Here is a 22,770-nt window from a genome sequence, read left to right as displayed (position 1 = left end):
AATGTTTTCATTTAGTTTTATATTTTACTTTTGGCTTCCAACTCTTTTTTTTTTTTTTTGTACTGAGGATTGAATCCAGGAGCACTCGACCACTGAGCCACATCCCAGCCCTATTTTGTATTTTATTTAGAGATAGGGTCTCGCTGAGTTGCTTAGCACCTCACTTTTGCTGAGGCTGGCTTTGAACTTGTGATCCTCCTGCCTCAGCCTCCAGAGCTGCTGGGATGACAGGGCACACCACGGTGCTGGCTTCCAACTCTTTTTTAAAAATTGTACACATTTAAGGTATGCATCACATTTGCATATTCAGGGTGAAATGATTATCACAGGCTAGTAAATTAACAAATCCATCACCTCCCAAATCGCCTTTTCTTTTCTTTTTCTGGTACAAGCACCTGAAATCCATTCTCTCAGCAAATTTCCAGTGCACAAACAGTTTTGTTAACGAGCATCTTTGTTCTGCAGAGCTCTAGAAACCCTGACCCTACAGAAGCGCAGCTCTGCCTCCTTTGAGCAGCCTCTGGGAGGTTGTCAGCATACTCAGGTTTTCATGGGTTGCTCTCTCCCTGAGCAAATGTGCACAGCTGTTGCTGGGCGGCGCGTGCCAGCTGCTGATTTTGAGAGGAAGAAGTGGACAGTGTTGGTGCCCAGGAGGCAGCGGTGCTTGAGTAGGCTCAGAAGGCCAGTCTGCTCCTGAATGGGGTCGGCCGGAATCCCCCAACACAGACAGGATTCCTTCCAGGGAGGGGACCTTGGCTTCTTTGAATTGGCTGAACTTTTATGAAAAGTCTGTACAACGTAGAAAAACACAGATGGAAGCGCAAGACGGCATCCTGGACAGGACAGAGCCCACAGTGCCCCCTGGTGCGCTCCTGGGCTGGTGCTTCCGGGAGCCACTGCCACGGGGTCAAGGGAGTCCCTGGACCTGGGTCCCAATTTGTCTATTTGCCCTCTTCCCCCAGGATGTCCAAAATGGAGGCACCAGGAGAGGGCCTGGTGGAGAAGTCAACATCGAGATGAGGCGGGCACCGCTCAGTGATGTGATGATGAAGTGGAAGACGTTCACCTTGGTCACCACCGGCCCCAGATCACAGCCAGCAACATCAGCCACAAGAGGGCGCCGGCGCTGCAGGGCTCTCTCCATCTGCCCGAGCTCGCGCCTCAGGCTGTGGAACTGCCTTCCTTCCAGGTGCTCACCCCAGAACCTGAAGTCCGTGGGGTGAGCGGCCCACAGCCCACTGCTTGGCAGAACCTGCCTGCTCTCCCCGGGGAGTAGGAATGGGCCCAGACGCCTCCTGCTCACCTCCAGGGTCTCCACGCAGGATGCCATCCCCTTCCTCCTTTTTGGCTCCTGCTCCTGTGCTCCTCCCCTGGTTCCTGCTGGCTCAGCTCACGGGGCCCAGGGCATCCCCCAGTGCGCAGGTTGGTTTGCTCTAACTGGGTTTAAGCTGTGTATGGTAGTGACACGTAACCCAGGACCTCTATTACACACAATGTGTTTGTTTGTTGTTTTTACAGTGCTGGGGAGGGACTCCAGGGCTCGAGCACTCTGGGGAAGTGCTCCACCTCCAAGCTACCCCCAGCCCTATTTTGTTGTTGTTTCTTGTTTGTTTTTTGAGACGGGTTTCACTGTGCTGCCCAGGCTGGCCTGGCACCTGTGGGCTCCTCGGATCCTCGGCCTCTGCCTCACATTATTAGGTACAGAATACATGTGCATCTGTAGTTCTTCTTCATGAAATGGATACAGTGAAACAGGAAATATGGGACTGCACTGCAGGGTAATTAGTGAGACCTTCATTCCAGCGAGATACATATGTGTATATACAACAGTAGTATACAGTGTCAGGTTACATAAAAATATATATATTTCATTATGTACTATGTCACACAATTCATGGATTATACAATACTTATAATACATATATAGGAAGAATTGCCAATAAATATGTATGTTTTTGAGGGATTACATAAACTTTTCTTTTTTTAATGGTCTGGGGACTGAACCCAGGGGTGCTTAACCACTGAGCCACATCCCCAGCCCTTGTTATTTTCTATTTGGAGACAGGGTCTCACTGAGTTTACAGCCTTCATAAGTTGCTGAGGTTGCAGTCCTCCTGCCTCAGCCTCCCGAGTCACAGGCATGCGCCACGGCTCTGGCTTCTCCAACTCCTGCGGTGGCTGGTTGCCAGGGGTCTGGATGGAGGCTCAGAGGCACGTGCAGTTGGTGGGGACAGTTCCAGTGGGGTGAAGGAAGTGGTGGGGGTGGCTATGTGTCCTGCAGGCCTCAGCAAGCCCATGGGGTGCTCCGGAGCTGGTGTGACCCTGCAGCGTGGAGCCTGTTGAGGCCAAAGGGCCGGCTTCTGTTGCCTGACCCCTCACCCAGCCCTCTGCCCTTGTCCTATTGTGGGGTTGGTAAGGGCTTTCTGTAAAGGGCCAGAAAGTAACTATTTCAGCTCTGCTACGGTAGTACAAAGGGTAGAAAATGAGAAAACGAGTGAACACAGCTGTGTTCTAATAAATCTTTATGTATAAAGACAGGCAGCAGGCAGCCTGAGCTGGCTCAGGGGCCGCCATCCTCTGCCAACTCTGTTCTGTATGGCAGCCACAATCTCCTGCTGTTCCACAGTAAACTCTCTTTCCCAGCAGCTGCCTTCAGGGCTCCTCTCAAGCTGCTCCCCCTGACCATCTGATCCACAAAGCCATTCCTGTCCCCAGCTCCTGGGCCCAACACTGGATTGGCTCTTCAGCTCCTGCACTAGAGCTGGCTCCGTGATGGCAGGCACCAGCCTGGTCTTGCTCTGGCTGATCCCCAGATGGAGGCTGCAGCCCTGCGAGCGCACACACCATGCTCAGCAGACAGGCAGGCTCCTCACAGGCGCACGAGGACACCCTCGTCCTCCTCTCAGTGTGCTTCTCTCCCTTTGTCCACGTTCCCAAGCCATTGGGGCTGGGGTCCCATTCCTGGCCACCCAACCTCACTGTAGCCAGCTCAGGGGGACCTGTGGGCCAGGGGATCTGCCTGGAGCTTTTGTAAAGGCCATTTTCTCCTGGGGTGGCTCTCAGCCATCTTGGTTCCTCTAGGTGAGGGTCTGCTGAACAGGGAAATGAACGCAGGGGACAACGGGGTCTGCCAGGAAATGGGAGGGGCAGAGCCTCAGGACATGAGACATGAGTTGGTGTGAATAGGTTTCCGTTCTTCATACTCTGAGGTCCTGAGTCACTGGGGAGGGGCGTCTGGATTCAGCCCAGCCCCTTCCTAAACATCCACAGGAGGGGGAGAGAAAAGTCGCACCTGTCCCCCCACTGGACTTGAGCCCCGTGAAGGTGGGATTGGGGCTGTTTCAGTCACAACCCTGACCCCAAGGTGGGGCAGAACAGGGTGGGACATACGGAGGGCAATTCAGTGGAACATTCCAAAATGAGAGAGTAAATGAAGTACATTTTTTTTAAAGGCTAACAGGGATGTTTAAAAAATATATTAAAAAAGGATGCATCAACTTGAGGACCAGCCAGCTCCATAAATATATTTATTCTAACCTTCTCCCCACATCTCAGGATCGCAGCCAGCAGGAAACCAGTGCCCAGAACCACCTTTTGGCCTCAGGCGTTTTGAGGGGGTTCTGTGCACTTCCACACTCTGATCCCACCCCCCACAGGACCCACCACCACAGCGGGGAAGCTGCCCACACCGGCCACCTGTCAGGACATGCCAGGCCAAGTTTGAAGGCTCCAGCTCAACCAGGGTCAGCACCTGGGGCTCAGGCCTGGACTGTCCAAGTTAACATCCCACCTTCACCTCTTCTCTGCCTGGGCGACTTGAACAGGTGACTCTCCCTCTCTGTGTCTTGGTTTCCTCATCAATGACATGGGGATCACTCAAAGCACTTAGAATGCTGCCAGCATCTACCCAGAGCTCGGTGCACTTGACCTGCTGGATAACTGTGCTTACTAACACCAGGGTGCCCAGAGCCCCTGGCCTCCACCAAGATGTCAGGGCAGGTGGACCTGCAGGGGCCTCCTTCTCTGGCTCCACCGCCACCCCTCCCGCAGCACCCTCTGTCCTGGCCTTTTCCCCATCTGTTCACATACCTAGGCCTCTCCCAGCTTTGAAGGGACCTACGTCCTCGGCTTCCTCCACACCAGCTGCTCCCCCTTTTCTAGAAGGAATCAAACTTGGTCTCAGAACCCCTGTGGTTTGGTCTTCTATTGGGGCAGCTCTGCATCCAGGTGGTTTCTACTCCCCTGGCAAAGTGGGAAGAGGGAGGCCAGTCCCGCCCCTCGCACCCTCCCCTGGAGCTGCGTGGCAGTGGGCACAGTGGGCAAACCTGCCCTATTCGCTGGAGGCTGAGATCTTGGGTGTAATCTGGGGCTGCTCTGAGAGGGGATGCAGGTCCCCAGTGCCTCTGGGTAGAGGCGTCTCCCCTCTTCTGCCCAGTAACCTGCCTATCACCGTCCTCCTCCTCCACCTGGAGCAGCTGCAGTCAGGTGACCTGGGCCCCAGAGCACAGAGGCTTTTCCCTCCCTTGGGTTCTGCCCACTCCTGGGGCAGCTGGTTCCTCCTGGGTTGGGGCACTTAGACAAACCTCTTTGCTTCCCCGGGGCCTCAGTGTCCCCAGGTGGGGACGAGCTCATACGACGACTCCTGGTCCCCTTCCCACCAGAACCTTCCCAGCTTCTCTCCTAATGTTCACGAGCTTTGGGCTGACTCTGGAGATCTGTGGTTCTGGGACGCATCTTTAAGATGCCACCTTCACAGGGCGTGGGGGTGTCCTAACCAGGAAGTCACACAGAATGCTGATGGCTCTCTGGGTGGGAACTGGGGAAAGAGAAGCCGAGCGGTAAAGTAAGCTGCTGGGCTGTTCCTCTCACCCGGTGGGGAGGCCATAGGACCCAGGGGGTTGTAGGCTCTTCATGAATCTTGGGATGGGGAAGCATAACTGATTAGATGGTGGGCCCCCTAAAGATAAGTTCATGGCCTAGAACTTGTGGATGGGACCCCGTTTGGGAGAAAAGTCTTTGTAGGTAAGTTAAGGGTCTTGAAGCGAGATCATCCTGGATTCAGGGTGGGCCCTAAATTCAGCTAACGGGTGTCCTTACTAGGAGGAGAAGGCCATAGGACATGGAGGCAGAAGCCAGGAGGAGGAGCATGGCTCCACCACACCTTGACTTCCGGCTTCCAGAACTGAGACAGAACATGCTCCTGAGGTTTAAAGCCATCACATTCCTAAGTGTGTGCCGGGGTCCTGGAAACTCAAAATAGAGGCGAGACCACCTGGCAGTCTTGTCCAGCAGGACAGAGAGTCCTGAGGCAGGAGGGTCCTGACACAGGGGCTGTGGAGCAGCCCAGGGACAGCAGGAGCAGATGGGGACCTGCAGAGCTAATCCTTGGTGGGAGAGGCTCCTGAGGAATGCTGTGGGGAAGATGGGGGAGGGCACAGGTCTCAGCCCAAGGCCAGGGACTTTGAGGACAGGGAAGGTGGCAGGTTAAGACTGAAAGACAGAAGCCCAGCCAGGATCACATTCTCCACCGTGGAATGGACATCTTGGGGACTCTGCAGAGAAGAAAGACCCTGCAGAGCCATGACAGTGGGTTAGTGGGTTGTGCCACGGACTAATGGATGAGGGTTCTGTTGGAAGGTTCTGGATCAAGCTGAGGGGAAAGGTAAGCCCAGCTGTAGCTGACCTTCTAGGTGGGGGGAGAGAAAGCCGCGCAGTTCCCCACTGTGCTCGGTACCAACTGACAAGGGGCAAGAGGGTTCCTCTGCTGGATGGGCCTGGGAAAGGCCGTGCTGATCAAGTACCTGGGGGATAAGATAATGACAAGATGATTCGGCTTAAGCTCAGGTTCCATTTTTTCTTTTGCCAGAACAGCACAGCCACGGCTGCTGGCCAAGGCCCTGTGTGTAGGCTGGGGTGGTTTGAGTGGGGATGAACAGTGTGGACGGCAGCAGCAGTGGTAAAGGCTGGAGGGGCTCCACAGGAACGCTTCATTCGCTGGGGGCTGGTCCCAGGGGAAGGTTCCACCGTCTGGTCAGTGGGAGTGACCGGATGCCAAGTTGCATTAAGATCCCGATGGTTTCCCCGGGGCCAGCTCAGGCAGAGTTGGTGCAGGGAGAAGGCCACGTTGGGGCACACATGGCCACATCCAAGTTCAGGTTTCCGCAGCCTCCTACATCTTGGACGAAGACACTGCCTGGGGCGCCACTGCCTGGGTCGCAGGCCTTGCGAGCTGGGCCCGCACCTCCCTCACTTCGGCCCGCAGCTCTTCCAGGGCGGCCTGCGGCGGCGCCACCTGCACCTGCACCTGCAGCGCCTCCAGTGTCAGGGCCAGGCGGCCCACCTCGTCCTGCAGCGCGTTCCAGGCTGCTTGCTGCTCCTCCTCCTTGTGGCGCTGCTGCATCTGGTGTCGCCAGTACTCCAGCACCAGGCAGCCTCCGCCCACGATGAAGATGGTGGCTTCGCCCAGCAGCTCCGCGCCCAGCTCCGCGGCCGCCTCCTCATTCAGCGGCTTGATGACTGTGCCCCGGAAGCCCATGATGCGCATCTTGGTCCGCATCTCCACCCAGTGGTACACTGCGGGGGAAGAGAGGCGTCAGGAGGCTGGGGGCCCTGCAAGCCCCGCCCCTCCGCTAGGGTGTCGGGTTTGCAGCCACCCCGACCCACGGCCAGAGAAGCCTGCAGTGGGGGAGCGGGGTGGCTTTAAACCAGGCTGGTGCCTTCCGGGGGTCACTAAGGGATGGCAAAGTCACCTGGCCTGGGGTGACCCGAGGGCATCTTTTTAAAATACAATACAGGGAAAGAGACCCTGCCCCGAGGGAGGTTCTCAGTGAGATGCCCGGCCCCTGGAGGGTCACCCGGAGCTCCCAAAGCACCCAGAACATGCAATGGGCGGATGCTGAGCTCCGCTGGCCCTTCCCTTAAGCCACCAAGCAGGGCACTGCCGCCCCACCATTTCCCAGGAAATTTCCTCCCTCCCTTATCTTCCCCAAAAGCAGAGTTGTGGCTGCTGAGGCTGCGCGGGGGACCTCCTGACTCCCAAGGAAGGCCAGTTGAAATGTGGGAGTGGATGCTAAGGTGCCTTTGCGGGATAACTAGTCCTTTTTGCCAGTGGCTCCAGTCCTAGACTGTCATCAGCCCTGAAGGTGGAGCTGCCTTATGAGCTCTTCATGAGGTTTTGGCACACACGGCAGAACGAGCTCAGGTGGAGTGGCGCCGGGTTGCCTGGCTGAGTCTTTAGGAGAGAACATTCTCAGCACCTGTGTTTTTAAAACCAAAGCAGAATTGATGTTGGCTTTGCCTGGCTCCTGCAATAATGAATATTCATCCAAGGGTACAGGTAATGATGTCAGTGAGCCCTGTCTAGCTTCTCTGGAGACTCCTTTCCAACATATATTACCTTTTTATTTTTGAGACAGGGTCTGGCTATGCTGCCTTGGCTGATCTTGACTTCCTGGGCTCAATAGATCTTCCTGCCTCAGTCTCCCGAGTAGCTGGGACTACAAGAACTTGACACTGCAATCACCTTTTATTCTTTTATTTTCTTCTTCTTCTTTTTCCCCCCAGATGGGGGTTTCCCTAAGGTGCCCAGCTGGCTTGTTGGAACTCAGTGAGGATCCTCCTGCCACAGCCTCCCAAGTAGCTGGAATTTCAGGAGGACACCACCAGGATCATTCATTTTTATTTTGTGGTTGGGGATTCAACCCAGGGGTTCTCTACTACTGAGATGCATCCCCAGCCCTTTTATTATTTATTGATTGGCCTAGACAGAGGTTTATTTAAGAAAGTAGATACACATTCAAGGGAGAATGTGGGCTGTCTCAAGAATGAGAAGCTTTGTTTTTTATTTTGAGACAGGATCTCCCAGGCTGGCCTGGAAATTGTGGTCCTTTGCACAAGTTGCTGGGATGACAGGCATGTGCCACCATGCCCAGCTACATTTTCCTTTTTTAAATTTCTTTTTAGTTGTAGGTGGACACAACACCTTTATTTACTTTTTCATGTGGTGCTGAGGATTGAACCCAGTGACTCACACATGGTAGGCAAGCACTCTATCACTAAGCCACAAGCTCAGCCCCTACATTTTCCTTTTTTTTTTTTTTTAATATTTATTTCTTTTTTAGTAATCCGCGGACACAACATCTTTGTTGGTATGTGGTGCTGAGGATCGAACCCAGGCCGCACGCATGCCAGGTGAGCGCACTACCGCTTGAGCCACATCTCCAGCCCCTACATTTTCCTTTTGATGTTTAATAATTACTCATGAAAATGTATAACAACATATGAATGTTTTAAGTAGTAATAATTAAATTCACTCAGTCCAGAAGAAAATATGGTAGCATTTAGAACCTATAGTCACAGGAAATTAAAATGTAAATTTCTACACACAATTTGATTGCTGATATGATTAGATGAAATTCTGTGGGGATGAGAACTGGAAATTCAAGCTTCAAGGGCCAAAAGGAATGTAAAATTTCTTTTTTTTTTTTTTTTAATATTTATTTTTTAGTTCTTGGCGGACACAACATCTTTGTTGGTATATGGTGCTGAGGATCGAACCCGGGCCACACGCATGCCAGGCGAGCGCGCTACCGCTGAGCCACATCCCCAGCCCAGGAATGTAAAATTTCAAACTGCAAAAGAGGCGCTTGTTCTTTTTAATGGTATTTTGTAAATTCATTTTATTTTGTAAACTGGACGTTGATAGGCGCCAAATCACTAGAGTCTGTGGATTGCAAGAGTCAAACGAAAGATGCAGCCGTTCTGCTTGACGGTGTCAGTAGTTATACAAAGAAGCAGCGCCTCCACACCGCGCAGACCACTGACAACTGACTCCTGCGGCACCCAGGCACTCTACTACTGAGCTACATTTCCAGCTCTTTTTATTTTGAGATAGGACTTCCCTAAGTTGCCCAGGCTGCCTTGAACTTGTGATCCTCCTGCCTCATCGGGCTGAGTTTTCATTGTCAACTTTATCAGGCACTAAAAGGTCCATGCTGCTCCCCTGGCCTCACAGGGGCAGGGCAGCAGGAGGACTGGACATTCTGCTGCAGCTGAGCTAAGGTCCCAGGAGCAGAAGGCTGGGAGGGGCCCTGCTGGTCACTGAGTGAGTGAACATGGACCGTACTAACTTACTATGTCTCTGCTTAATGCATAAATGGGTCCCTGTCCCAGTCTTGTCTCCTGCAAGTGTCCTGCCCGTAGCAGGCAGAAGAACTGGTTAAAAAACAAAGAAACTCTCCTCCATTTTTTTTTTTTTTTACTAATAGAAGCGACACCCTACATGAAAACAAAGTACTCAAACTATAAAATGTGAAGCCACCCACATCTTTAGGCCCACATCAGACTTACCGCACCACGGCCCTAACCTGCACAGGCGCCCAGCATCATCTCCCTGACATCTGGTAGTAGGTGCCTGCTACTTGTCTTGCCTGAGACTTTCTACCTGAAGCCGGCTTGAATTCACATGGTCATTTCCTCTTGGTCCCCCAGCCCACTCTAAAAGAGAGGCACTTGGTCCCAAGGCAGCCTGTGCTCCTCTGCCTCCTGTTTTACAGGTGGTTTGCGCCTGTTTTATTCCTGTATAATATTATTAGTATTGTTTTTTGGTACTAGGGATTGAACCCAGCCCCTCATGCGTTCTAGGAAAGCAACATACCCCTGAACTGTCCCCAGCCTTTTTATTTCTGAGGCAGGGTCTTGCTAAGTTGCCCAGGCTGATCTCGAACTTGCGATCTTCCTGCCTCAGCCTCCTGAGTAGCTGGGATGCCAGGTGTGCCCACTGTGTCCAGCTAGTTTTCAATATTCTTCTCACTATCTCCCTGGGATCCTGACATGGTCAGGAAGGAAACCCACAGCTCTTCCCCTATCCCAGACCCTGGCCTGCCCCCAGGCCTGATCACCCTCACACATTATCAGGCTTGACCACACGGGCTGCAGGGTGGCTAAGACGAGGTCCCTTATACTCTGCACAGTCTGCCCTCTGCCAAATCCAAAAAATGAAAATAACACCCACCAACTCTTCAGTGTGGGCGACTAAGTGAGAGAGGAGGCCTCTGTGATGCAGCTCCCAGAACTTTTGGTCTTGTTCTATGTGTGTTTGTGTGTGTGTATGTAACTAGGTCACAGTCAGAGGCTGACAGCATGGGCCTAGATTTTATTTTTTTGGTACTGGGGATTGAACTCAGGGGTGCTTTGCCACTAAGCTACATCCTCAGCTCTTTTTATTTTTATTTTGAGACAGGGTTTCGCTGTGTTGCCCAGGCCAGCCTTGAACTTGCAAACTTCTGCCTTGGCTTCCTGAGTAGCTGGGATTAGAAGCATGTACTACCAAGCCTGGCAAACTTTTAAAAACTTTTTAAATTAATTAATTTACTCTAATTAGGTATACATGACAGTAGAATGCATTTCAATTCATTGTACACAACTGCAGCACAACTTTTCATTTCTCTGGTTGTACACAATGTAGTGTTGCTCCCTACGTGCATTCATACATGTACCTAGGGCTGACTTTTCTTTCTTTTTTTTTTTTTTTTTTAAGAGAGAGTGAGAGAGGAGAGAGAGAGAATTTTTAATATTTATTTTTTAGTTCTCGGCGGACACAACATCTTTGTTGGTATGTGGTGCTGAGGATCGAACCCGGGCCACACGCATGCCAGGCGAGCGCGCTACCGCTTGAGCCACATCCCCAGCCCCCTAGGGCTGACTTTTCAACTGAGAAATTATATACAAAAAATTCACACTGGTGTCATGGTACACACCTGTAAACTCAGAAATCTGAGACCCTTTCTCAAAATAAAAAATAAAAAGGGCTGAGGACGTAGCTCAGAGGTAGAGAGCACCTGGTTCAATCCATCACTAGTACCAAGGGAGAAAACTCACTGGCCGTCAGGTCAGCTCCATGGTATTTTACATTTGTGCAAGCTAGGAGTTCTCCACAGGGGTGACTTTACTCCCTGTCTGTCCCCTCCCACACGGAGACACTGACTAGTCAGGAGACAGTTTTGGTTGCCAAAACTTGGTAAGTGCGACCAGCATCTAGTGGAGAGAGGTCAGGGATACTGCTCGACATCTTGTGTTGCCCAGGGCGGCCCCACAACTCAGACTCACCGGGGCTGGGGTGCGGCCAGGTGGCAGAGTGCTGCCTAGCACGGGCAGTGCTGAGTTCCCTCCCTGACACCGCAAAACATTAGAGGAATCACCTGGCTGCCAATGTTGGCAGAGCTGAAACCCTGGTCCCCCGTGACCCCAGATCAGTGCCCAGCAGGCCCCAGGCACCCTGCTAGTCACTACCCGTCTGGCAGGGGACTCCCTCTCTCCTAACTCCAGTGCTGCACCTCAGTGCTGCCCCTTCTTGAAGTTGCACAGGCACTGGGAGGAGGCAGACGACAGGGCTGCACCTCCTCCTGCTGCTCAGGAGTCGACTACAGAATGCCATAGTTTCCTGTCCATGGTCATCTGGCTCTTTCCAGAATTCTGGTTCTTGATGAAGGCTGCCATGGACATGTGGGTACGGGTCTTTGGCTTCACAAGCACTCATTTCTCTTGGGTCGTAATTAGGAGCAGGACTGCTACAAAACCCAGCTCTAGCTCAGTAGACAGTGCCGGGTCCCATGGACTGCAGCCACTGACATTCTCCACAAGGCAGTGTCTGAGACCTCCAGGGTGCTGTCGATCTTTTTAACCTCAGCATTTTGATGGGTATATAATGACATCTCGTTGTGGTGTCCTTTCCTTTTTCTTTTTTGGATATCAGGTATTGAACCCAGGGGCCACATCCCAAGCCCTTTTTATTTTCTATTTTGAGACAGGGTCTTGCTAAGTTGCTTAGGGCCTTGCTAAACGGCTGAGGCTGGCTTTGAACCTGCCATCCTCTTGCCTGAGCCTCTGGATTATAGGCAGGCCTCACCATGTAGGGCTGGACATTCTTAATAACTCTACTGCGTCTTGGAGTCCATGGGGTAACACTCCCACTTCTCCAGGTCTTCCTTAGTTCCTCTCGGCAGTATTTTGTGGTACTGGAGTTAGAGTTCTTTCACATCTTTTATCCAATTTATTCCTACATATTTTGAGGTTTTGATGCTGTGAATGGCACTTTAAAATTCATTTTCCAGTTGCTTATTGACAATGTATATCAATACAATTGATTTTTATATATTGATCTTGTATCCAGCAACCTTGCTAAAATCACTTGAGTTTGTTTTCAGATTCTTTTGCTTCTTCACATATGTAATCATGTCATTAGTCAATAACCAACTGACTTCTTTTCCAATCTTTGTGTGCTTAATTAATTAATTTTTTGCGTAATCACACTGGCTAAAACCGCCAGGACAGTACTGACTAGAAGGGGACCCTTGTCTTACCCCAGCACTGGACAGAGTGTTTGTAAGGGTTTGTAAGAGTTGATCATGAGCAGGTGGTAAACTCTATCAGCCGCTTTTCCTGTATAATATGGCTTTTCTCCTTTATGCTGTTCCTGAGGCCAATTAATCTTCAAAACAACCTTGCAGTTTTAGAATAAATTCCACTAGGACATAATGGATAACCCTTGTTTTATATTGCTGGATTTTATTTGCTAATATTTTTGTCTAGGATACTGATAGACCCAACCTGATCTTTTCTTAAAATTGGGAGCCATCTCGCCACAAAGCCATGAAAAGCTAATTTCGGCTTTACTATAAATTACTGCAAATTCTGAACCTGCTTGAAATGCCTGCCCGTGCCACTTGAACTCACCCATGCCTGGCTCTCTGACCAGACAGCAGCCCTCTCTGAAACCTTAGTGACGCCTCACAAGTCTTGGCCTTCCCTGGCCAGACAACGACCCTCTCTGAGGCTCTAATGGTCTTCATAAATTCTGATGTTGGGGCCAGCCAGCAAAAATGTAAACTACCATTCCTGTGATGCTGTCAGAGTTCTGTTATCTCTAACCCCCCCTTTGTGTAACTTTCTGGGCTATAAAGCTGGGCTGCAGGAAAGCTGCAGCTGCTGTCTTGTTCCCTCGGTTTTAGATGGGAGAGGCAGCCCAGCGGGTGGAAATAATAGCTTGCTTTAATTTGATTTTAATTGGAGTCAGTGGTCTTTTCTTGCGTCCTGGTCTAACTGAACCCATATCCATGAAAGAGAGACTTTGGCCTAAAATTTCCCTGTCTTATAATGGCTTTGTGAGGTTTTGATATCAATATTCTACCGAATGTTTTTACCGAAAGGAGTTTGGGCAATATTATCACTTCTTTCCTAAATGTCTAGAAGAATTCACCAGTGAGGCCATCTGGGCCTGTAGGTGTCTTTACAGAAAGGTTTTTAGTTATGGATTCAATGTCTCTAACAGGTATATGACTATTGAGATGTCCTTTTTCTTTCTTTCTTTTTTTTTTTTTTTGTGTGTGGGGTAGCAGGGATTGAACTCAGAGGTACTCAACCACTGAACCACATCCCCAGCCCTACTGTGAATTTTATTTAGAGACAGGGTCTTACTGAGTTGCTTAGGGGCTCCCTAAATGCTGAGGCTGGCCTTGAATTTGTGATCTTCCTGCCTCAGCCTCCCAAGTCCCTGGGATCACAGGTGTGCACCACTGTGCCTGGCTCAAGATTTCCTATTTCTGGGGCTGGGGATGTGGCTCAAGCAGTGGCGCGCTCCTCTGGCATGCGTGCGGCCCGGGTTTGATCCTCAGCACCACATACCAACAAAGATGTTGTGTCCGCTGAGAAATTAAAAAAAAAAAAAAAAAAAGATTTCCTATTTCTTCTTGTATCAATACTTTGTTTTTCCATGAAATTGGTCATTTCCTCTACGTTGCCAAATTTACTAGCTAAATTGTTCATAACTTTCTTGTTATCCTAAAGTTGGGATCTGTCCTGATGTTTCATTTTTCATTCCTTTCTAGGAAATTTGTATTTTCCTTTCCCCCCTCAATTGGTATTGATGTTTTCTCCTTTTTTAATTTTTTTTAAGTTGTCAATGGACCTTTATTTAATTTATTGATACATGGTGCTGAGAATCAAACCTGGTGCCTCACACATGCTGGCAGGTGGTCTGCCACTGGGCCCCACCCCAGCCCTGGTATTGCTCTTTTCAAAGAACCTGTTCATTTTACCAGCTTCCTCTGCTGCACACCTGCTCATTCCTGTCTGTCCTTCAGTGGCACAGCTCAGGTGTTTCTCCCTCAGGAAGCTCCCCACCTCACCTCCCTCTGAGATCTCCTAGCCCTGTGTCTACACCCCAGCCCTTCTACCCCGGGGCATCCCTGCTGACAGCTCTGTCTCCCTCACTGAGCCACACACTTTGCAAGGACTGGGCCAGCTGTCCTGTTCACCTCTGCCTGGGACACCCTTCCTCTACTTCTCTTCTCCTGTCTTGTCCCAATTCATCTTTCAGATCCCAGCTGGACTGCCCCTCTCCCAGGCAGCCCTCCCTGAACCCTAGGCTGGGTCAGACACGTCTTCAAGGCGCCCAAAGCTTCTGGGCTTCCCTATCCCGACACTGACTATTCTGGGTTAAATTGGTTTTTAAACATAGATCCAGTGTCTTCCTCTCCAATAATTATAGAAACGTTCCAGCTAGAGCTGCCATTTGCCAAAAAGCAGGTCTCGCTGTTTCAGGTTCCCTCAGGCCTCACTGGCGAATTCTCCCTGCTCTCCAGGCAGCGCCTCCGTCAGCTCCCAGACAAGGGCTGTGGGCTCAGGAAGGGCAGGTTCCCAGAGACCCCCGGCTGAGAAGGCACTAGGGAAACGTCTAGGGAATGAATGGCTCCTATTTCCTTCGTTCCTCAAATTTACTGTATTGGATGCTATTATAAGCACTGCAATGGCGTGTACCATTCCTGTTACTAATTTTACACCTTCACTGCCTGATGCCTGTCCTGCCCGAGGACTGAAAGGAGACTGCTTTCCCCAGGAGCTGAGGACTAACAGGTGGCTTTCCCAAGGCACCCGGCAGTACCTGCTGTCTTGGTTAGCTTTCCTGTCACTGTGACCAAAAGACCTGACAAGGACCATGCAGAGGAGGAGAAGTTCACTTTGCTCAGGGTTTCAGAGGGTCATCCAGGGCTGGCTGACGCCATAGCTCTGGGCCTGAGGTGACGCAGACCCGGAGAGGGCGTGCGGAAGGAAAACAGCTCAGGACATGACATCCAGGATGCAGAGAGGGAGGTCTGCTCAAGAGGGACAAAATTGAGACCCCAGAGACATGCCCGAGTGCCTACATCCTGCAGCCACATCCTACCTGCTGGCAGTTCCCCAGTTCATCCACTCAAGTGGATTAATCCACCGCTGGGCTACAGTTCTCCTAATCTGATCATTTACCCCTGAACGTTCTTGCATTGTCTCAGATCCACATCCACATCCACGCCTCACACCTCACCTCACCTCCACACCGCGACACCTGCCCAGGCTGTTCACCCACGCTATGGTCACTCTGCTGGGACTTTTATCATAGCATGTCACCGCCGCTCCTTCACCTCCTGCCTGTGTACCCAATGAAAAAAGTCTCACTGACCGTCAAGTCCAAGTGTTGCCATGTAGCCATGGGCACAGTACTGCCCCTCTCAGCCCTCGTTCCTCCTCTCCAGGACGAGGGTCCTCCCGCCCACCTGATGGCCCTGCGGAGGGACTGCCCAGGAGGCCAGGGTCCTGCACAAACCTTGGTTCAGGCCAAGAGTCACACATGGCAGACAGGACTTTGCAGACGCAGACCTAGACCCCAATCTTGGTTCTGTCACTTCCTGGGTGTGTAAACTGAGCCCCGGGAAACGAGGTCAAAATGCCACTGGCAGGACTGGAAAAAGAGCAGCCAGAGGGGGTGAGGAAGCTCCGGGAGGTGAGTGCGCTCAGCGGCCTCCTCCCAGCCCTGTTAGGAATTCTGTTTCTGAAAACACATCCTGCCTCCTGGTCTGACCTCTGCCCGTGGGTTATGTGGGTCTCTCTGCCCCGAGACTTGTCCCTTCATCTGTCTGCCACACCACAGCACCTCACCTCAGCTGCCTCCAGGAAGCCTCCCCCAACTCCCAGACCCCTGGCTTCCCACCCTGCTCCGAACATTCTGGGTTGTCACTATGTGGTGACAAGTCTGCATCCCCTATTGGACTGTGAGGCCTATAAAGTCAGGGCCTGGGCCTGATTCAGTCACAGTGTCCTCAGCCCTGGGTGGGGCACAGCACAGATGCCATGCGTCACCCCCTGCTGCCAGGAGATGTCTGTTCCTCTAGGCCGAAGACTCCTCTTGCTCAGGTGCCCCTCCTCTGTCTTCACCAGAGACTCCCCACCCCCACCCCGGCCCCAGTGACTGGCATTTCTCAGGGGAAAGTGGCTTCTCACTCTACTGCTGCCCCTCGTCCAAGGGCATCAACAACAGCCCAAACTCCTGGCTCCAATGTTCCCAGCCCCAGGGCTCCAGGCCATGGGCACCGTGGACACTAGCGAGTGCCAGAAAGGCCCAGGGGAAAGGAGGCCATCTCCACCCAGAGTCCAGGCAGCCAAGTTTCTGGCCACAGTCAACTGTACCATGTGGCCGTTTTCCTGCATGGGGACCTTTAGGTGGCTGGGATGTAACTCCTTCCTCAGGAAGCAAGTTGCTAAGACAGGGGGCAGGACACCTCCCGCTGCAGGAGTCTAGGGACGGCAGGCACCTCCCCAAGGGCTGCTTCCTTGCAAATGGAGGAAATGAATTCCTCACCAGGGTAGCTCAGCATGGAGCCATGGTGAGAGTGATGTCACCACACGGAGAAGGGGCTGCAGGAAGACAGACACTGTGCACCCTGCAGGAGGGGGGCCTGCCACTGCAGAGCAGAGCACCCAGCCCAACCCCCAGGAAGCCAGCAAGTCATAAAACATGGAAACCTTCTCTTTGGCAAATGCCAAAAAAGACCTGGTGAAGCAGTGCCTGCGGGGGCTGGAGGAATCGAGGGGAAACAGGGAAGGATGGGTGGTGGGATTTCTTCCTTTTGAATCTCATGCCCCATACAAGTACTTGATTTTTATCAATTTTGTAGTGGGGGGGTGGAACGCAGGGTACTTTACCACTGAGCTAAATCTCCTGCCTCTCCCATCTGTTTAAAAAAAAATTGAGACAGGGTCTCACTAGTTTTGCCCAGGCTGGCCTGGAACTTGTGATCCTCCTGCCTTGGCCTCCCGAGTTGCTGGGACTGCAGGTGTGGGCCGCCACAGGCTGCCTAACTGCACATTCTGAAACTCATCCGAGCCCCAGGAGGCTGGCTGCCTCTCCCGGCTCATCCTCCTCCCCACACTCTTGGACCCACCCAGCACCCCACCCCACCCCCCGCTCCCCCACCACACACACACCTGGAGCCACCAGACTGAAGCGAACACAGGATCCAGGTACTGTCCTGCGGACAATCCTTCAATGGCCTACACTGACTCAAGAGTGAATCCCAGGTCCCTAAAATGACCCACGGATCAGCCTTCCTAAAGTGACCCAAGGGTCCCTATGATGAACGCATTTCCGACCCCCAGGGCTCTTTTCGGTGCTGAAAATACGTTTCCTCTCAGACCTGAGCCCTTGGCCCTAGTTCAGGAAGCCCTCTGCTAGCTGGACTGTCCCAGCCTCCTGGACTCCCGGGACCAGCCCTGGCCTGTCTAGGCTGTCTAGGGAGGAGCTGTCACAGGGCAACACAGCGTGGTCTCATCACTGCTGTGTCCTCAGCACTGTCCAGCACAAAGCCAAGCCCAGGTGGGCACTCAGAGAGGGTCTGATGAGTGAAACAATAATTCATGGAAGTGCCACACATTGACTGTGGTGATCACTGAATGCTGGCATGGTGAAGTGGTCCCTTTTCCTTATTTGTGATTTTAAAAATGTGTCTACAGTGCACATGAATTGTTCTTCTATTTTTAAAAATAAGAAAAGAAAATGCTAAGTGCCTATCTTTGGAAGCACAGCTCCAATTCCAGAAACCATCACCTCTCCTCCCAGAGAGGAAGTTGTGATCTGTGGAACGGTCCAGACGCAGGAGGAAGCCCCCTGCCCGGCCCCCCACACCTGGTTCATTCAGGAAGGAGTTTCCTTCAGCTTCCAGGCCAAGGACCACTCTGCCCTCAGTTACTGGGTGGGTGTCCCTGAGCACCGGACACACAGGGGCTGGCCTGCAGAAGCACAGGAACACACGAGGTGGGGCCTGTGGTGGACGGAGGCACGGAAGTGGCACAGAATGGATCCCATGACCCTGAAGGGTCACTCTGACTAATCTCCACAGGAGTGACAGGCTCCTGGGAGGCTAATCAGGAAAGACCCAAACAGGAATCCGAGGGCCTCTGGACCTGCTCAGGAAGCCGAGCTGTGGCAGGGGCTGTGGCGCCCTGGGAACCCGCGAGGCAGGCCTGCAGCAGCAGTGATGCAGCCCGGGGCCCGAGCCAGCTGGAGGACCCTGCTCCTCGTCTTCTCAGGTAGTAGCCCCCTCCCACCTGGCCCTCCTTGGTCCCCGGGTTGGGCAGAGCCCACACCCAGCACTGGTTCTCCTCCACAGCCCTCGGCCTCCTGCTGCAGCCATGCTGTAAGGGACAGCTCCTGCCCACTGTGACCTCCTGGAAGCAAGAATCCAAGGGTGAATATAGGGGTGAGGTGGTGGGAGGGCTGGGCCTTCTGAGGGGAGGCAGTGGAGTGAGGTGGCTGCGGACAGGACAGTCTTCTGAGCATGTTTTTAAAAATTGCTGGTCTATGATTACAAATTAAAAATCAACTTGGTGTAGCCTGAACAGCATTTCTTTCTTTGGGTTCTGGGGATTGAACCCAGAGGCATGTTACCACTGAGCCACATCCACAGCCCTTTTTATTTTGAGACAGATTCTTGCTAAGTCACTAGGGCCACGCCAAGTTGCCCAGGCTGGCCTCAAACTTGCAATCCTCCTGTCTCAGCCTCCCAAGTTGCTAGGATTATGAGCAAGGACGGCACCATAAGGTCTGGCGATGACCAGTATTTCTTTAAAGAAATTTTTTTAAAAATATATACTATGTAAGGGCAGTTGTATAGGTTTCTAAAAAATGCAAACAAATCTCCAGAAGACCTGTGGCTGTGCAGTGGGGAGTGGGGAGGAAGGGGCTGAGATAACAAAGGCATGGGGACAGCTGGGGTGGGGTGGCGGTTTCACGGGTGTACCTGTCCATCAAGACTTATTAAATTTGGGCTGGGGTATAGCTTGATGTTCAAGCGCTTGCAAGGCCCTGGGCTCCATCTCCAATATCAAAAAACCTGAAACGCTTCATACTCCTGAAATATGTGCAGTTTATCGTGATCAATTACATCTCAATAAAGCCACAGAAAATTAAAAAAAAAAAAAAAGGAAGAGAATAAAATAGGACTGGGTCAACCAGGGAGGAGGACGAGAAGGTGTGGCCAGGTGGGGGCGGAGTCTGGGGGTAGAGGCAGCTCCCGGGAGAGAGAGCAGCTTAACTAGGCAAGGTGCCAGAGGCTGGCAGCCCCACCCCCAGCCCTGCCAGGCCCTGGCTGAGCCCTTTCTGGCCCCCAGGCAGCATGCAGGTGATCTACTTGGAGACTTGGAGGCGCTGTGGCAGTGCGGCCCTGGACCCCAAGGATGGCAAGTGGAGCTGCTGTGGACTGCGGTACCCCTACCATCGTGACTCCCAGAGGTGCTGTTCGCCCAGAGTCAATACGTTCCTGGTCATCCCCAAGGATGCCACCAAGTCAGAGCTAGAGGACTGCAGGAAGTACAGCCAGAAGTTCTAGGCCCCGGGAGGCGACCCACCAGCCTCCCTGCCCCACCAGGCCTTCTGCTTTGAGGACTCGGGATTCACCAGGTGGCCCCCTTTCTAAGAATCTACGTTATGGGCCACGGGTTCCCACAGCCTGGCCTCAGGTGTCATCCTCATGTTTCCAGGCTTCGGCCTCTGCCGCAGTCTGGCTGGGCAAATAACCGGGAGGTGACAAGCAACTTGAAGGTTGAAAAGGGAACTACTTTACTGCAGGGAAACTCAGCGGGAACTGAGCGAGAACTCAAAGTAGTGGGCACCCAAGGTAGCGGGAGTCGCTCCTCTGCGAGACAGCAGAGGTACATACACCCAACTAATTACACACAGCTTAACTCAATGAGCATCATCCAGATACAGCAGGCAGCCAATAAGGAATCCTCATCAGCTTAATGGCTCCCTGGTGGTGCTTCACAAACCACTCCTCCTGGCAAACTGTCAGGTGCCATCTTGACTTGATTTGCATCCCCAACAGTCCTCCTTGCCTGCAAAGCCCACCTGGCCCGAGAAGCGGGCTGGAGGGAAGGGGCCATTTATCTTATCGAGCGAGGGGACCGCTGTGCCAGAGGCCCCGGCTGCTGAGCTCAGCCCCCAGTGACCCAGGAGCCTCTCTGTCCTTTCTCCCGCCTGGCAAGCCTCCTGACCTGCAGGCCTGTCTCCTGGCTTCCCCGCACCTAGGAGGCCACACGTCCGTGGGAGGAAGGGTGGGTGCTCGGGGACACCATGACAGTGTGGTTGAGAGCAGCGCTAAGCGGGCAGCAGATAGCTCCCCGCGGGCACACAGAGCCCCAAGCCTGGCCCCCTGTGCTGTGAGGCTGTGAGAGGCCCTGCCCCGTCTGCCTGCCGCGAGGCCCTGGGACGGCGGGAGCATGGCAGGAGACCCATGTCCTGGGACTTGGGGGAGAAGTGGCACACAGGCTCCCAAGTGCAGCTTGTCAGGCTGCGCTGCCAAGTGTGGGCTGGGGACGCTGGCGTTCCCAAGGCAAATTCTAGGGTCCTGTCACCAACATGGAAATGTCACAGCTGCTTGGCCTCCAGGCAGCATTGAGGCTGACTGGGCAGCCCTGGAGGAGCAGCCCCCTGCGGGTCACCCCCAAGGTCCTACCAGAGCCAGTTCCAGCCTTTCCAGGAACTGTGCGGCCTTATTTGTTGCATTAAATAAATCACCTTCTGCCTAATTCACTTTGTTTGGTTTTTGCTCCTGGGATTGAAGGGGGGGGCACTTAACCACTGGGCCACACCCCGCCCTTTTTACCCATCTCAAGACAGGGTCTTGCCAAGTTGCTCAGGGCCTTGCTAAATTGCTGAGGTTGGTTTTGAAACCGTGATCCTCCTGCCTCAGCCTCCTAAGCTACTGGGATTACAGGCGTGGGCCACTGCACCTGGCTGCCTAATTTAATGAATGGACCAATGATCAGATATGGGCAGGGCGAGCATGACTGTGCTCCATGTAAAACCCTTCCCAGGTTGCTGCATTTGAAAATTTTCAAATAAAATGTTGAATAGAAAATTCCTGTCTACTTCTTTAAAAAAAAATCAAATTTTATACTTATTTATTTTTATGTGGCGCTGAGGCTCAAACCCAGTGCCACACACAGGCAAGCGCTCTACCACTGAGCCCCAGCCCCAGCACCCCCCCCCCCGTCTTCTTGTTTTTAAAATTTTTAGAATTTTGAGATAGGGTCTTACTATATTGCTCGAGCTGGCCTTGAACAATCCTCTCACCTCAGCCTCCCATGTGGCTGGGATTATAGGTGGACACTCCTGTGCCCAGGTGAGGAGGGATTTCTATGGCTACCTGTGGAGGGAGGCCCTTGACGTGGCAGGGGAGCTCATGGGCTGTCTTGTTTGGCTCAATTCCCAGCCCCATGGAAGGTCTTCCTCTCTGGGAACAGAGGCAGGACTGGTGGCAACACGAGGCAAGGGCTCAAGAAAAGGAGCCTCAGAGCCGGCGCGGTGGTATACGACTAATCCCAGCGACTAGGGAGGCTGAGGCAGGAGGATCACAAGTTCAAGGCCAGCCTCAGCAACTTAGGGTGACCCTGTCTTAAAATACAAAATAAAAAGTGCTAGGGGTGTAGCTCAGTAGTAGAGCACTTGCCTCGTAAGTGCAAGGCCCTGGGGTAGATCCTCAGTCCACTCCCCCACACGACCTTCTGGCATCACTGGGTCTCTGTGTCCCCGGGTGCAGCCTGAGGTCAAGGTGGGAAGCACTGCTTGGGCTCCTTCAAGGTAAGCTGCTGGTAATCCTGTGACATGAAGCCAGGAAGCCAGGGCCTCCCAGGCTGGAATCCCCACAACGCTCCGACTCTAAGCCTCAGTTTCCTCCTTTTTAAATGGGCTCAACACTGCCCTTTTCCACAGGGTTGCTGTGTGATCAATGAGATTGAATGTCACCTACTCTGTCTGAAGGTTACACAGGGGATGGGCAGCCACTGCTGCTGTTACAATTAGGCCTGGGCTGAGGCCACTAAATCTCAAAATAGAAAGCTCTCACCAGGAGAGGGAGAAGACAGGAGGCCTGGACTCAATCTCCAGGACCGAGGGGGAGGGGGAAGGGGGAGGGGGAAGGGGGAGGGGGAAGGGGGAGGGGGAAGGGGGAGGGGGAAGGGGGAGGGGGAAGGGGGAGGGGGAAGGGGGAGGGGGAAGGGGGAGGTAGAGGGGGAGGGGGAAGGGGGAGGTAGAGGGGGAGGGGGAAGGGGAGGGGAAGGGGGAAGGGGGAGGGAGAGGGAAAGGGGGAGGGGGAGGTAGATAGATGTATGGGGCTGGGGCTCAGCAGTAGAGCAGTATAAGGAACTGGGTTCGATCCTCAGCACCACATAAAAATAAATAAATAAAATAAAGATATTGTGTCCAACTACAACTAAAAAAATATTTTTTTAAAAAAAAAGAAAGATTGGGGGCTGGGGATGTGGCTCAAGCGGTAGCGTGCTCGCCTAGCATGCGTGCGGCCCGAGTTCGATCCTCAGCCGTACCACATACCAACAAAGATGTTGTGTTTGCCGAGAACCTAGAAAAAATAAATAAATGTTAAAATTCTCTCTTTCTCTCTCTGT

The 22,770-nt window shown here is 52.6% G+C and overlaps 2 protein-coding genes across 4 annotated transcripts in view; one reads left to right on the top strand and one right to left on the bottom strand.

Moving 5' to 3' along the window:
- The window catches only part of Opa3 (outer mitochondrial membrane lipid metabolism regulator OPA3), a 49,879-nt gene that overhangs the window by 13,040 nt on the left and 14,069 nt on the right, over positions 1 to 22,770 (bottom strand). Inside the window, exon 2 of one of the 3 annotated variants that reach the window (XM_005338227.5) lies at positions 3,515 to 6,573. The exons of the other annotated variants lie outside the window; for them this stretch is intronic. Within the exon in view, the coding sequence (XP_005338284.1) occupies positions 6,170 to 6,573 (404 nt within the window). The 3' untranslated portion in view covers positions 3,515 to 6,169. Of the gene's footprint in view, positions 1 to 3,514; positions 6,574 to 22,770 lie in introns of those variants that run through there. 3 annotated transcript variants of the gene reach the window in all.
- On the top strand, positions 17,956 to 20,892 carry LOC144370766 (uncharacterized). Its single transcript, XM_078031863.1, has 3 exons — positions 17,956 to 18,396; positions 18,477 to 18,554; positions 19,477 to 20,892. The coding sequence occupies exons 1-3, from the start codon at positions 18,345 to 18,347 to the stop codon at positions 19,692 to 19,694; spliced, it is 348 nt and encodes a 115-aa protein (XP_077887989.1). The 5' UTR covers positions 17,956 to 18,344; the 3' UTR covers positions 19,695 to 20,892.

This window comes from Ictidomys tridecemlineatus, chromosome 15 (genome assembly GCF_052094955.1).
Source record: "Ictidomys tridecemlineatus isolate mIctTri1 chromosome 15, mIctTri1.hap1, whole genome shotgun sequence".
In the NCBI taxonomy this organism is placed as follows: domain Eukaryota; kingdom Metazoa; phylum Chordata; class Mammalia; order Rodentia; family Sciuridae; genus Ictidomys; species Ictidomys tridecemlineatus.
The sequence above is the reverse complement of the archived record's forward strand: the minus strand, read 5'-3'. Positions and strand labels throughout refer to the sequence as shown.